General features: G+C 40.5%; 1 protein-coding gene across 2 annotated transcripts in view; it reads left to right on the top strand.

The window, feature by feature from the left end:
- ANOS1 (anosmin 1) overlaps positions 1-15,587 on the top strand; it is a 226,444-nt gene that overhangs the window by 176,171 nt on the left and 34,686 nt on the right. For both annotated transcript variants that reach the window (XM_074983339.1, XM_074983338.1), the window contains exon 9: positions 5,564-5,719. In XM_074983339.1, the coding sequence (XP_074839440.1) occupies positions 5,564-5,719 (156 nt within the window). The remainder of the gene's footprint in view (positions 1-5,563; positions 5,720-15,587) is intronic.

Below are 15,587 nucleotides of genomic sequence, written 5' to 3'. Positions count from 1 at the left end.
TGGTTAATCAGGTCTCACAGCTGGCCCCTTGTATGCACCTAGACTCACTAGAGTGGGTTGCACTGCAATGACCAGCTGTGATACTCATGTGCCCTTGGACTCAGTCATCAACATCAACAACCATGAGCTCAGTGCCCATTGGTGTCTGATGCCTCTCTCATTATTTCCTTCCATCTTTCCCTGTCCAGGGTGGAGCAGCTTTGTTTCTGTAGACGAGCTTTGCACCAATCTACTGTATCATCTATGCATTCTCTGTGGGGTTTGCCTCTCCTATTTGAACCGTCCACTGTGCCAAATACCAGGGTCTTGATTTTTCATTTGTTGTTCATTCTGCAAATAGATGAGAATAGCTGTAACTTGCGTTGCACAACCTTCTGCAGTAGATTCTCTTTCAGCTGTATCTTCCTATGTAATTCCTTGTTGGTGACCTTCTGAATCCATCTTAGTCTCAGGATCTTTCTATAGTAACTCTTCTTGAAAGCCAATATTCTTCTCTTCTAATCTTTCATTATCACCCAAGTCTCACATCCATACAACATGCTGCTGGATACACACATTTTTAAGATGCTCAGCTTCATTCCTAAGCTAACCATTTTGCTTTTTCAGATCTTATCCATTGCCTTCAAACTTGATTTTGATTTCACTATTCTAGTCACTATTTCCTTCTTACAGTCTCGATCATACATTTTGTTGCTTCCCACATACGTGAACTTCTGTATTTTCTCTAGTTCAGTCCCATCTATACTGATCTTCCTTCTTATTTCCTTATCTCCAAACCATTATTTTCAATTTATCAGTGTTCATAATCAATACATTCTTCTTCCCTTCCTTGTTTAGCACCTGCACCATTTTCACTAGGTTCTCCTCATCTTCCCCCATGATAACTATATTATCCACAAACCTCAAGGTATTAATTCTTATCCATGCACCCATATCCCTTCTAACTATACCTTGATCTTATCCATTGCTCTCTGTAGGTGTGTGATGAAGATTCTCTGTGATATTGGATCTCCTTGTCTTTTACTTCTACTCGTTGTAAACCAACTTCCCAACTCTCCGCGTATTCTCACTGCTGCCACCACATTGTCACTGATATCCTTCAACAACCATATCAGTCTGCTATCCACTTTGTAGGACGCCAACACCGCCCAAGTCACTTTCTGATCTACACTGTTGAATGCCTTCTGAAAATTGAAGAAGAAAGTGTAGATGTTCTTGTTCTTTCATCAAGCTTTCTCTGCTATGAGTCTTACCGCCAATATCTGCTGTATGGTACTTCCATCTTTCCTGAACCCCACTTGCTCATTTGCTACATGTTCTTCTATCTGTGATCTTAGTCCCTCTGTCAGTATCATTATCAGCACCTTCCCCTCATGACTTGTTAGGGCACTCATTCTTTAGTTCTTGCTCTCCAATGCACTTCCTTTCTTGTGCATTGTCACTAACACAGATCTTGTCCATTTCTTAGGTGCTTTCCTTTCTTTCCATACTATATACATAATCAGTCTTTCCTGAATCATACTTTCTCCACCATATTTAATCATCTCTCCCATAATCTTATAATTTCCAGGGGTCTTGCTGTTCTTTAGTCATTTCACTGTTCTTTTTACTTCCTCCTTCACTATATTGGTCTCACTCTTGATGTTCAGTGGAGATACCTCTTTCAGTTCTTTGATCAGTCTCTCTGAGACACTTGGGTCCAACAATGAATTGTATAGATTGATGCAATATCTCATCCATTGCTCCATAATCTTCTCCTTTTTGATGAGCACCTCTTTGTTCTTGTCTTTGATCTCCATCTGCTTCGGCTGCCACTTCCTATTAATATTTCTCATCATCTTATACACCTCCCTGGTCTTGCCTTTGCTGTAAAGCCTCTCTATATCTTCACACTGGTTCTCCATTCATTTCACCTTATCCTTTCTGGCTTCTTTCCTTACCTCATTGCATTTCACCTTATATTGATGTTCTGCCCTCTCAGAAACATACTTCCTGATCTTCAGTGCTCTCTTCTCTTTGACCAACTTCAATGTCTCCTGCGTAACCCACTTCTTATTGATCTTCTCTTCTTCTGGAACAGTCTGCTCAATTGCCTCTTCTATTGCTGTGGCTATCCCTTTGATTCTTTTATCTAGGTCTTTCTCTGTGTCCACATTCCTAATCTTCTCTTTGAGCACTGCTCTGTACACATTCCCTATTTCTTCCTTGCCTAGCCTCGCCATGTCTCTTCTTCTCTTAAACTGTATCTTACACTTTCTCTTGAGTTTCATCTTGATGTTGTGATCACTAGACTGTGGTCTGAGTTTATATCCACTCCTTGGAAAGTTCAGCACTGCTGTACTGATGTTACCCATTTTCTTCTTATCAAGATCCTATTTACCATGTTCTTAGACTTCCAGAATGTGAGCTCTCTCCTATTGCTGTATATCTGGAGCATCTCCTTTTTGTTTAGTGGTTTCTCTGGTTTTATTAATGTCTGAATCTAGCTCACTGTTTTGAGCACTGTGTTGTTTCATGACCAGCACTCAAAAGAGCCCTTGGATTAGGGTTGCCAGATATCTCTCAATGTGAGGGACAGGCCTGAATTTCCCTGGAAAGTCCTGGGTCCCATATTTATACAAAATGTCCTGCTGGACATTTCCTTGTCAGCAAAGTTCCCTGACCCCTGCTAGGGATCCCTAGGCTGCGGCTGCTTGTGGGGGAGCACACCCCAGATAGCTCTCAGCCATGGGGCTATGGGCCCCCCCCGCCTCATTTTTTGGAAATCTTAAGTAGGATCCCGCAGCTGGGGCTGCCTGTCCCATATAAGTTTTCCAAAATTGTGGCAACCCTAGCCTGCAGTTTGTTGCACTGAACCTCTGCAATTTCACTGCTGAGTTCACTAGCAGGTCGAGTTGCTAAGGGGGATTGGAAGGGAAGAAGGAATGTTTGCTTCACTTTTCTCTTTTAACCGTCTGACACTTTGCTGCTTCCTGACTCCAATGCAGAGATCATTTCTGACTTACAAAGCCTTTGCCATCAGAGGCCCAGTTATCTTAAACAGCATATGTGAGTTTCGCGTTTTCATCAGTTTCTGTTCACTTCAACACTCATCACCCTAACTAACTTCAAATTCTCTGCTGCAGTTTCTTTCGGAGAGTCCAATCTCTCCTTGACTCTTTTACCCTCTATAGCTTCCAAAAATAGACTGGATTATATTTCTGTGAAGTCTGCTATTTACCTTATCTTTGGTTTCTTGTTACTCATGATATGTTTTGTATTACTTTGGTGAATTTTTAGGCTATTGCATTGACTGGTTTTTTTTAAGGATTTTTTAAAGATCCAATTACATGGCAGAGCTATACTTTTGGTAGGTGTCAAATCTCTGCCATTGTCTTTAGTAGAGGTGACCTTTCTATATTTGCACACAAATATTCAAGAATATTCACTTAATTAATTAAAGCCTATGGTTTCATGAAGACCGCAGATTAATGAAATTCACTTTGATTCACAACTTTTTATTCATCTTTTCATGAGCAATTGTGCAAACAACTTCCTTGTACATGTGTCTGAGGATATTCATGACAGCTAAATATTGCATGAATATTATGATTGTGTTAGCTGTTATTTAGTCATTAGTAACATCAATGGAGCAACAACACTTTGCATTAAATGTGAATTTAGCTGAGAGATTTTTGCTGAGTATAAATAATGTATCGATTGGGCTATATATCACAGTTGCTGTGGAGTATGAAGTAATCAGTAAGTAAAATGCCAAAAATGATATCTATTCCAGGCCATTTATTCTCATACTGCAGCCCACTCCAAAGTACATGGTAGTCAAAGCTTCTATAATGTGGTTATCAGCATTATTTCCCCTTCCTGTTGTTTGCTAGTGTTCTTCTCGAAATTCCCTCAGAGGAGGTAAATGAGATGTCAAGATTGGATTTTTTTTTCTAAAATATATTCTCTAGGAATTATTTGGGAGGAATTCTGTGGCCTGTGTTATACAGAAAGTCAGAATGGTCACAGTCATCCCTTTCTTTTACTGGCAGACATTGGTTTAATATATATTACCTCATCCACCTTGTCTTTCTAACATCTTGGGACCAACACAGCTGAAACAAACACTGTCAGCAACTTTTCCAGGACAACAAACCAAATTTCTCCTATGTTTTATATTTAAGCATGTCCCGTAATCTAGAAAATCACTGTTGGTTCCACTGTTTCAGCTATATAATCAGCCACAGAAAGCAAAGGACTTTATCCACAGCCCAGTAGCATAAAGTAACTAAAATTAGTGGAAAGACTCTCATGGACTTCACTGGAGTTTGTCCACACTCAGCAACACATTACCTCATCATTCCACATTGCTTCTATTCATTCTTGTGAAACATACAACATGAATACCTCTTTCTGAAGGGATAGATATGTAGGGATCATCTTGTCCAAGGCTCTCTTTGTTCCCAAGAATGGACAGACCAACAGAGGGCGAACAGAACATGCATGTGGAAACCAAAACACACCCTATGTGTCCCATGTTTATTACAACCTGCTTATCATATGTCACGATGAAGTCACACTGTCAAAATCTGTGTGTGTATGTAAAGCAGAAAATTATCCACATTTGGAGATAGCCTGATTTTTCATAAAAGGAGCAAGGTAACAATGAACAAGCTGGTTAAAGAAAGGAATTAGACCCTAAAACTTATTTGATGAACGTAAAGTAACTGGTGCTTTATTTAAAGCTAATTGTAAATAGGGCAGAAACTTCAGATTTAGATTTACCCAATTACTTTAAGGAATCAATCGAAGTTGTGTCTCTTCTTTCTTTGCAATAAACTGTTGATTCCTCAGCAGCATCTTGATCATCTGCCTCTTTAGTTTCTATACAAACACTGCAATTAAATATATCATAATCAGATGTGAACATTGTCCCATTAAATTGTAATCTACAACTTTCAGGTATTGACAGTGCTTATTCAATTTCTGTATTCAGTACTACTCTTTTTAAACTAGAGATGCCTGAGTAATATTCAAAGTGTATGCCTAAATTCTGACAAATACTAGTAAGCTGTGTCAGTGTATCAAAGGCATATGTCTTTCAACATAGAAGCTGTAGGTTATAGTGAATACTGTATTTGTGCATCTGTGTGTATTTAACAACTATATGAAAAGATACAAAACTACACCTACACATAATGCCCATTACAATTTCCAAGTATCAAATATCAGCATTTCTTGCTGTTAGGATTATAGAGTCAGAGAAATGTATGACTGGAAAGGACCTTAAGAGGTCATCTGGTACAGTTCTCCACACTCATGGCAGGACTGAGTATTAAATACTTTTATTAAATTAAATCTAAGTATAAATACAGTATAACATTCAAGGAAGGGAATATAAAATTAGGTAATATTCTTACATTAAAAGAAACAAAATACTGTTCTTTCACACAGTTTGGGCAATAAAATGGGAATGATTTGTTTCACTTGCTGACTCTCAAACACTATTAGCACAATGTTTCAGTGTTTACGCTGCACTATATTAAACCAACACATGTCCTAATGGTGTTGTATGTTGCAGAAGAACAGGCCTCTCCAGCTGGGAAAACCCGTAAAGGATTAACTGATCCTCTTCCACCCTTTCAAAGAAGAAGACCAGCTCGTCTTCTTGAAATTGGAGCTCCTTTCTTTCACGACAATCAGCTTCAGGTCAAAGTCTACTGGAAGAAGACAGAAGGTTTGTTGAAAGCTCTCTATTTAAGTAGGAACAACCATGACTCCTTTTACAGGTTGAACCACTCCAATATGGAACTCTTTCATCCTGCAAACTCCATAATCCAGCATGATTTTAGTTAGCCAGATGATAATTTATGATGGGTGTGGCCAAGTTTCCTGTGATCCCAGAAAGTTTGTTTACAGCCACCAGTCCTGGCTGCCAGTGTTCTGAGTGCTGTTATTTAGCAGTAATTTACCCCTGAATGTCTTCTACAAGCCTTGTAAGCAGTGGAAGTATTTGTAATGTGCTCGAAAATATTGGACTTCCGTAGTCTGGCAAATTGTCTCATCCAGCAATGGTCAGGTCCTGAGGGAACCAGACAAGAGAGGCTCAACCTGTATCTTAGAGGTGGAGAAGCTCTGGCACTGATATATTTACAGTGAACCTCATCAACCAGCTCTGCCCCTCAAATCTTCTATTTGCTTAGCAAGCCCAAATACAGAGGAACCTCTGCTAATTTGTTCTCCAGGGGGAGCCCAGAAGGTAAGAGAACACTGGAGCAAAGGCACATCTCCAGTGTGTTGCTCAGTGCTCTGGGGTGGCATATAAGGAGGAGCTTTAGGGTACAGATGTGGGGTGGGGGGGCTAGGCAATGTGAGAATAAAAGTGATGACTTAAAACTAGTGACCAAAACTTGCTGGGAGTAATGGCAAGGGAACTGGAGTACAAGTATGGAACACCTGCACTCAGGGGCTCCCAAACCTGTACTTTTAGAATTGGATTGTCATGCCCTCTGGTCAACGTGAGCACCCCAGGGGGAGCTGATAAGGTGATCCTCTTCCCCACTATAAAGGATGCCGCTCCCAGCAGTGCTGGCTTATTCCTGGTGTGGGGGTGGAGGTGGGCTTTACTTCACCCTAACAATGATTCCTGGCCCTGCCTCATGGCTGAGTCATCCATTCCTTCTCTTTCTCCTAATATTCCACCCCCTAGCCAATTGGTAAGAGCTGCCCAGGGATTCTTGACTCCTGTGGGAAGCACTGGACCATCCTCTATCCCAGGGTCCTTGCCACAGGGGGTGGGAACATGGGCTGAAGACTGCTTTTGGGTTCCAGTCCCCTTGCTTACAGCAGATGGAGGCTACAGGGCTTCCCAAGTGGGTCTTACCCCTGCCAGGCACTGACTTCCATCCTGGCCAGATGTCAGAGTCCCAGGGAGATGAAGATGATTAAAAAGCAGGACTGTGGAGATGGTCTCTCAGCTTAAACTGAGGTTCTGGCACTTTACTCCCTGTCAGAAGGATGGGGGAGCATTTCACACTTCCTTAATGTGCCCTCTGTAAGGCTTTATGGAGGGGAGCAGAATCTGGCCTTATGCAAAACTCCAGTTGAAGTAGGTAGTAGTTTTGGCTGAGGCCAAAAGTCAGTCAGTGTGTGACATGCCCACTGAAGTCAGCTGAACCTGTCTGTATTACTGGGCCTAACATTAGGATAAGACAGTAAAATGAGGGAATGGATGTAAATGGAGAGGCAATAGGGCTTCCTGGCAGCCCTGTCTATGCCAATTTTCTGGCCTGCATCCACCTAAATTTGGGGGTATGCTGATTGCCAACAAGGGCAATGCACCATGATCCAAATCAACAGGTGCTGGAAGAGGCACTGGAGTAAATGTGGGTGAAGAATAAATCCTGACAGCAAGAAAAATCTCAACACTGGGCTGGTTTCATGTGTTTTATGATCCCTTATATTTATGATCCCTTATATATTTCAGTGAATATAGTGCCTCACAACTTTTGTAATGCTTTCATCATTACTAAAACACAAATGTCATGAAATTTAATTGTCTAATTAGCTTTGGAAGCCACAAAGGGATTAGTCTTCACTGCCTTACAGAACCAAGGAGGGATTGTTACACATTGTTTCATTTTACTACAATAATCAATATCCCCACACACATTTACTTGAATATGTGCTAACAGTATTCATGGTTTTGCCTTGTAGCTAGCTATAAATGTGCCTCTCAAGTTAATAATCATGTAAAATGCATTAAAATAAATATAGGATTTGAATTCAAATCCTGCTGAATGAATGATCCCTTTTTCCTCTTGACTTTTGCCAGCAATTTTAGGAACACTGAAGATTCTTCTGTTCATCATTGAAACTACCCTCTCATCCCCTCTCATTTAGGCCCTTTCAAAGATTGGTGGTTATTTCTGAATGACATTGCAAAGATCTGTTCCACTCTGTGCTCATGATTAAAAGGTTCATCATCTTCTGTCTTGACTATGGCAGCCTACTCTTCTCTGGCTGTACAATATCCTCACTGCTCCCATTCAGGTTCTCAAAATGCAATGTTTAAAATCATCCACCTGACTTGTGAGTATGATCACAGCTCCTTCTTCTTCACCACAGGAGATTCAAGTTTCCTGTGTAGTTGGTGCCTCAGGTCTTCTACCTTAGTATTTAAAATCAATAAATAATGACTTTATTCTGTCCACAGAAAGATTATCGAACTGTATGTGGCTTGCCCTTGCTCTGGTAATTGTAGCTTGTCGTTGTTTTTAAAATAAGATTGAAAGTTCCTTGGGAGTGGGGACTTGTGGTTTTTGTTTTTTTTTTGCAGTTAGACAGAGCCTGCTCTGATAGTGGCTTGATCTTAAATGGCCACTGCTACTTTCCTACAAATAACAATGAAAAGCATTGTAGAAAGCAGGTGCAAATCTACACTTAAAAGACATGAAATGTAACACATGGTGGAATGAAAAGTTAAAGGCTAAGTGTACAGCAGAAGTTTTGTACTCCCCCTGAAAAGTCTACATTGTGTCAGTGAGCCTTTTTTTTAATATTCAACAGTTAACATTTCATTTTAATCAAGTAGCATGACAAATTCACTAAACTAGAGGCCGCATAACTTTTTAAACAAGAATCTTGCTCTTAGTACCAGTGTCTTGGCCAGATAACAAGAAAAGAAATCTACCATTGTGGTTGCAAGTGGTTGTGTTATTCTTCTTTACTTACTGTCATTGGTCGTTATGAAGTGCTGCTTGCACTATATCGACCAGCTCTCATGCTCTAAACCAGAAACGACTCTGTTTTGATGAAGGATGAAGTCACTGCTATGAAAGGTGCTTTGTGGATCTTTTGAACCGGAAAAAAAGTGAAAATTATATAAAATGTAAAATATTGGTATAAGGAGTATCTTTATCTGTAAGAAATCATTTATCATTAATAAATAATTACATTAAATCTCTCAAAAATTCAGTGAAATATTGTTCATATATTATAGAGATAATCACTAAGACATGGTTGTGTATGTGTGGTCACAATGAGCAAGATCATTTTGTGCAGATGCAGGGCAATCACAGCTCAGACAGGTGACATTTCCTTGCATTTCTCTCTGGAAACTGGGTTTAGTCTTCATCTATCTATCTATCTATCTATCTAAAGAATTTTGACTGGTCCCCAGGACTGTGGTTTCTGAGCACCTTTTATGTAAAATTTGGTTGTTTCAGGTCTTTCTGTTTTGTCTTTGAAGTTTGGATTTCTCGTGGTTTCTGTTGTCCCCCAGGAAAGTGCTAGATGGAGGTGTTGTATTGAAAAGTTGTTTATGAATGTCATGACATTTTCTGAAGGCACAGGTACAGAGATACCCTCTCATTTGCTGCAAAAATCTGGACGATTTCAAGGAAATATAATGATGCTGTTGCAGCTATCCCCACAGACCCCACACTCACCATAACACCACACAGGAAACATCCATCCGGACTAGAGAGGTTCAATCTGTACATATGCATGTGAGTGAATGCCATAAGATTAATTTCTCTGGGCTTGACTCTCTCTTCTATATACACCTGATTCTGAATGTTCCATTAATGTCACTGTACTTAGTACATGCAAACAATGTAGGATCTGGACTTCTGTGTTGGAAGAAATCTTTTTTTATTTTTTTTTTCCAATATTGTTCAAGGAGGATGTCTTTATATGATGGTAATTATACATGCACTGCAGGCTGTGTGTTAACGGGAATAATGCCACACCTCAAATTGTGCAAACCCACATCATTTTTGCCCAGCATAATTATCACAAAACATATACACTAATTAGAGAGATAAAATGGTTTCTTGTTAGAACTAAAAACATGCCTTTCATTTGCTCCGCTGGACACGGGGCTGGGATTAAAGAAAAACTGTACATTCCATAAGCAGAATGAATTAAACTTTTGTCAATGAAAAGAAGAACTTGCTCATGGCTGAATTTTTCTGGCCATCTTGACTGTGTGAAATTAGAAATTATGTGCTATTTATGTAACGCAGTGGAACCAAGTCAAACAAATCACTTTTAATTCATTGGCGCTGGGAACTGGAGAATCGTGGCGTAAAGCCTGTTGCCAGGAACGGATGCAAACTCCGAATACCTAGCCTAAAGGAATTAGTTGCTTATGACAATTAAGATCCTTAAAAAACGGTGTGCAGTAATTGAGGCTGAAACTGCAAAAGTAAAAGTTTTCTCATTTTTTCCCCTCCTCCATAGCAGTTTGGTGACTAAGAAGCTGAGGTTTGGGACTTTGGCTGAAAAGCTTTCAAGTTCCTCCAATATAAATTACCCACAGGGATTTTAAATGAGATATTTCCCATGGAATCAAAAGAGGAACTTTATTCTCTATAGAACAGTGGGTTTCTAACTTTTTGTATTGTAACCCCTTTCACAGAGCACATCTCTGAGCAGCTACTTCTATACTAAAAGTGGGGAGGGGATAATTTAGTTTAATGGGGGCTCGGAGTTGTCAGCACCATAGAGATGATAGCTCACCACCTTGCGACCCCCTGAAGTTTACGAGACCCAGCCTTAGAATCCCCGCTCTGGATGTACGACAGAAATTCACATCTCTTATTGTCGTACTTCTCATCTGTGAGAATAACAAAAGGTAATTTAGTACTGTGCCCTAAATCTATTGCTGCAATGCTGTTGATGTTTTTGCCACTCTTAGATTACGTCTACACTAGCCAAAAACTTCTAAATGGCCATGCAAATGGCCATTTCGAAGTTTACTAATGAAGCCCTGAAATACATATTCAGCGCCTCATTAGCATACAGGCAGCTGCAGCACTTCAAAATTGATGCGGCTCGCCGCCATGCAGCTCGTCCAGACGGGGCTCCTTTTCGAAAGGACCCCAGCTACTTCGAAGTCCCCTTATTCCTATGAGCAGACAGGAATAAGGGGACTTTGAAGTAGCCCGGGTCCTTTCGAAAAGGAGCCCCATCTGGACGAGCCGTGCAGCGGTGAGCCGCATCAGTTTCAAAGTGCCGTGGCCGCCCACATGCTAATGAGGCGCTAAATATGTATTTCAGCGCTTCATTAGTAAACTTCGAAATGGTCATTTGCGTGGCCATTTTGAAGTTTTTGGCTAGTGTAGACACGGCCTTAGTTAGGGATAAGACAGGTATTCTTACTTAGGCAAATTCCCAATCAATCAGTATTACGCCTGAATCATGCATTTGGGCCAAATTAAACTTTTTTTTATCAAATTCCTCAGTGTTTCCACTTAGTGCTAAATTGTTTACCCCTTGCTTTTGCTTCAAAGTACAGATGTTTAAAAAATGCCTGTGCTTGGCTTTAGATTTAATTCTTTGCTTTAATGCTTGTCAGAAGCAGGGCCAACAGCCACTGCAGGCCCCGGGGCAAGGTGGGAGAAGGAGGTGGATCCACACCCCTGGAAGAGGCAGGGCTAAAGGCAGAAAGGGCGTGGCTTAGGACAGTAAGCCCATGCCTCCCATACTCCCTCTGAGCTGCGCGTGGAGCAGTGTATGGCACTGCCATGACGTTTCAAAGGGGCCCAGAGCTCTGGCTGCTGCTGCTTCTACTTCGGTGGTAGTGGGAGCTGAAGCTCTGGGCCCCTTTGAAATGCCAGGCCCCGAGGCAACTGCACCCTTAGACTACCCCCTACAGCCCCCCATTGGCGGGACTGCTTGCCAGAAATGCAAAACAAAGAATGTCTTAGATTGGGATTGAAGCAGGGAGGGGCAAAGAATCTATCCTGCACTGTTAGATAAATCAACTCAATGGGAAGACTCTATTAAATAACAGAGAAGAAAAATGCACAGGGCATGACAAAACAAATAGAAAGCTGCCACAAGAGCTTTTACAAACAGACCACTAGAAAACAAAATTAGCTCCCTTTAGCATAAGAGGGTACATGAAGGGATGGTTTGAGTAGACGGTAACAACTCTTTCTCACCCTGCAGAGTTAAAACTAATGTGAATGCTTCCCAGTATGCTTTCCAGAATGCTTCTAACAGGCATAGACCCTACTCAGGCAACCCTTCTTTATACAAGCAGTTCTGTTAAGTTAATGGGTCCATTGAATGTGAGTCAGAGTGGCTGGATCTGTTACCCCTGAAACAAATTCTCAATTTCTAAGACCAATAAAAATAATTATCAAGGGAGAAATTCTTAGTAAAGTGTCCCGGAGAAAAAGAAGAAAAGGGTAATTCATCAAGTGGCAGCCTGAGTTTGACACCCAGCTTGCAAATTGAAGAAAGATGTGGGAAATCTGCAAGATAAGAAAAGGAGTGTTCAGCAATCTTGGCTATCAGTTTTAAGCAGTTGGAGTATGATAGAGAATTAGAATCTTTTTTGCTTGGTCTGCAAAAACTGTCCTGAGAAAAAAAATCTGAATATTTTCTGCCAAGACTTAACCAATGTTCATTTCAACTGGATTTCAATACTGGAGATATGTAATGCATGGGTTTCATACCCACAAAAACCCCTCCAGTCACAAGGAAGTGGTGAGGCAGTCTGCTGCTCTGAAGTTGCAGGTAAATGTTTCTGCACCCATGTTGTCCATTTACAGAAAAGAATCACACTCAGCTAAGAATCCACAGCACACATTTTTTACTGGTGTTCAGTGTCTAGATCAACAAGGAATAGTACAATATGGACAGAACAAGAGTGATTCAAATCTGATGCAGCTCTTGCTGCCATGCAGTACAGATTCAGAGGGACTAAGATTGTGGCTTATTCACAAAAAATGCAAGAGGCCATTGTATGACATAATAAACCAAATGATGGCAACGAGGTTGCTAAAATAAAGCCTTCTAAGTTTTATGCCATTGTAATGGATGAGACCATCTATCTGTCAAGAAAAGAGTCAGATTATATTTTTTACGTTTTTCATTAAGGTTGCTTTCTAGGGAAGACAGGGAGATTTATGAGGAGTTTACTGGGTTCTACCAAACTGCCATTTACGTTCTCAATAAAGCTGGAGAAGTATATAACTGATTCAGTAAATGGCTTGAAACAAGATGTCCTGAAAAGCGAAGCTTTCCATGGTGACATTAACATGGAGAGTCTATCTCTTAATTTAAAGATGTCGAGTAATATTTTCAGATTAAGAAAGTGCCAGCTTAATTCAGTGAGCAAAGTGAAGCAACTCCTGGAACAAAGGTTTGAGTGACGTGTTGTCAGAATTTACAATTCTCCTGAAATCGTTCTACACAATTCTGACCACAGCTTGCACCTCTGAGCAATCATTCAGATGCCTCTGCAGGCTGAAAAAAATATTTGTGAAAGACACTGGGACAAAAACTAAATCACTTGGCATTTCTGCACATTCATAAGAACTCTAGCTCTGAACTGGACATTGTAAGAATCTGGATGACTTCCTTTCAAAGAACTGAATAATGATGAAAAATGTTTGCTGTCTCCTGAATGGTAAGTGTTAAATTGCACTTCTTCTGGAATAGATATGCCCTATTCATATGCTTTATAATATTAACATACATTTGGTAGTTTAAATTTTGTCTGGGTGGATGTTAAACTATTTTGTCGTACATTTTCATGCTGTATCTGATCATATGCCACACTTAGATGCTGCTGAGAATCATTTAATGTATGCATATATTATTAGTTTTATCACTTTCATTCTTTTTATTTATGTGACTGTCACTGTCATTCATTATTGTATATCACGTAATTCATTTCATGTTATGTCTTTGCTGCTGGTTTAAATACTGTTAATACTTCTTATCGATTTGCACTTAACTTCTCATTTAATTATTTAAATACAAAGTTTGCATAGTCAGTGCAGTCAGATACAAAACTCTTTCATTTTACCTGAAAGCAATTAGAAAAACTTCACCAAAGAAGCTACAGTTTATTTTAGTATTACAAAGTATATGCTTTTGTAGGTTATTGATCCAAGGGTGCGCAATTGTTTATGTGTTTAGAAGAGCTGTGCTGTTGTTGTGTATAGCCAGGGACAATGTACTCAAATTCAGTGTGTCATACATAAGCAGTTGTAATAAAGTTGATATATTTTCTTACAATAGTCATATTGTTTAATATAGAGAAACTGTTAAACCCTGTACTCAGCCAGCTCCCTGGCCCAAACTCCCAGCCAGTCCCAAGTCTGGTGCTGCTGAGGTGCCAGTACATAAGTAGTTTTAATAAAGCTGATATTCTTAGTCAAATATTTTTTCTTACACTGGCAGTATTGTTCAATATAGAGAAACTGATAAACATAGTCTATTTTTACTTTGGTTTAAAAACATATTTGTATCTATACATAGAGTGCGTTGTTTGTGAAAAAAAAAAAGAACAGATCCCCATCCCCCACCCACAACCAATCCTGCAGCAGAGCTGCAGAGGTGCAAGTACCAGCACACAAAAAGCATTTTCTCTCTCTCCCTCTCTCTCATTCTCTCTCTCTCTCTCTCTCTCTCTCTCTTTCTGTTGACAAGGCAGGTGTACGTGGGAAGATTTTGACCTGTTTTGAGCAGTGCCAAAAATTATACAAACCTGGGGCCCCATGCCTGTGGAATATGTGTATGCGTGAAGGAGAAAGAGGGAGTGGGAGAGAGAGAGAGAGTGCTTCAGTACCACCGAACAGGGGGAGGACCACAGAAAAAATCTCTTCACGGCCACAATGGGTTCGACTAGTGTCTGCAGATGGAAAAAGCACCTCTTGCACATAATGCTGTCCCAAACCTCCCGTCATTCCTACATAGCAAATCTGCCATCCAGGCCTACATATTCAGCATGAATATAGAGGCTCCATGCATGATTGTTTCACCTGCCACTTCCTTGTACAGTCTCACTGCAGGGTTCAAGTAGTGTTGTAGACTCCACTCTATCACTCCATGAGGCTGAACCTCACCCCAAGACATAAGGAGCTGGGAAGGAGCATAGGTCTTGAGCCTTCAAAGCTTATGCCCATATTTAACTTCCCTCCTGAGCATAGGCACCAACTTTTCTTTTTTCCTGGGAGTTCTCCACCCCAGCTCCACCCTACTCTGTCCTGAAACCCAGGCCCTACTGGGCCACTTCCCCAAGGCCTCACCTTCACTCCACCACTTCACAGCCCCACTCCCCTCTCTCCTAGAGGCCTGCCACTCCCCCAACCACTCCCAGAGCCTCCAGTAGCTGTTTGGCAGTGGTACCAGCCCGATCAGCTCATAAGCAGGGGAAGCAAAACAGCTGTGGCTGGTGAATGCTGAACACCCACCCACTTATTTTCACCTATGTTAGCTCCATGGAGTTGGCATCTGTGTCCCTGTGTGTAGTATTCTTGTTGACTTCACTTACACATTATCTCTATTGTTACCAGCTTCAAGAGTATAATTTGTTTTGAGTATAAGTTTCAACAGCACAATTTCCTTCAGGTGTACTTTAAATGACTATTTTAGACAACCCAGGGCAAATTTAAAATAAAAAAAAAATAAGGAGTCATGAATGTAATGCAGGGTGTATTTACAATCCTGTGGAGTTGTATAAGATTGCTGACAAGATGTACAATGTGAAATTAGTTGGGAAATATTTTCTAGAAAAGACTCATTTAAACAATGATTAAAAAAACTGTATGTTGGCTAACCAATGAACAAACTGTTTGTCT

Source organism: Carettochelys insculpta, chromosome 1, assembly GCF_033958435.1.
Source record: "Carettochelys insculpta isolate YL-2023 chromosome 1, ASM3395843v1, whole genome shotgun sequence".
NCBI lineage: Eukaryota > Metazoa > Chordata > Testudines > Carettochelyidae > Carettochelys > Carettochelys insculpta.
Note: the sequence above shows the minus strand (reverse complement) of the source record. Positions and strands in the feature narration are given on the sequence as shown.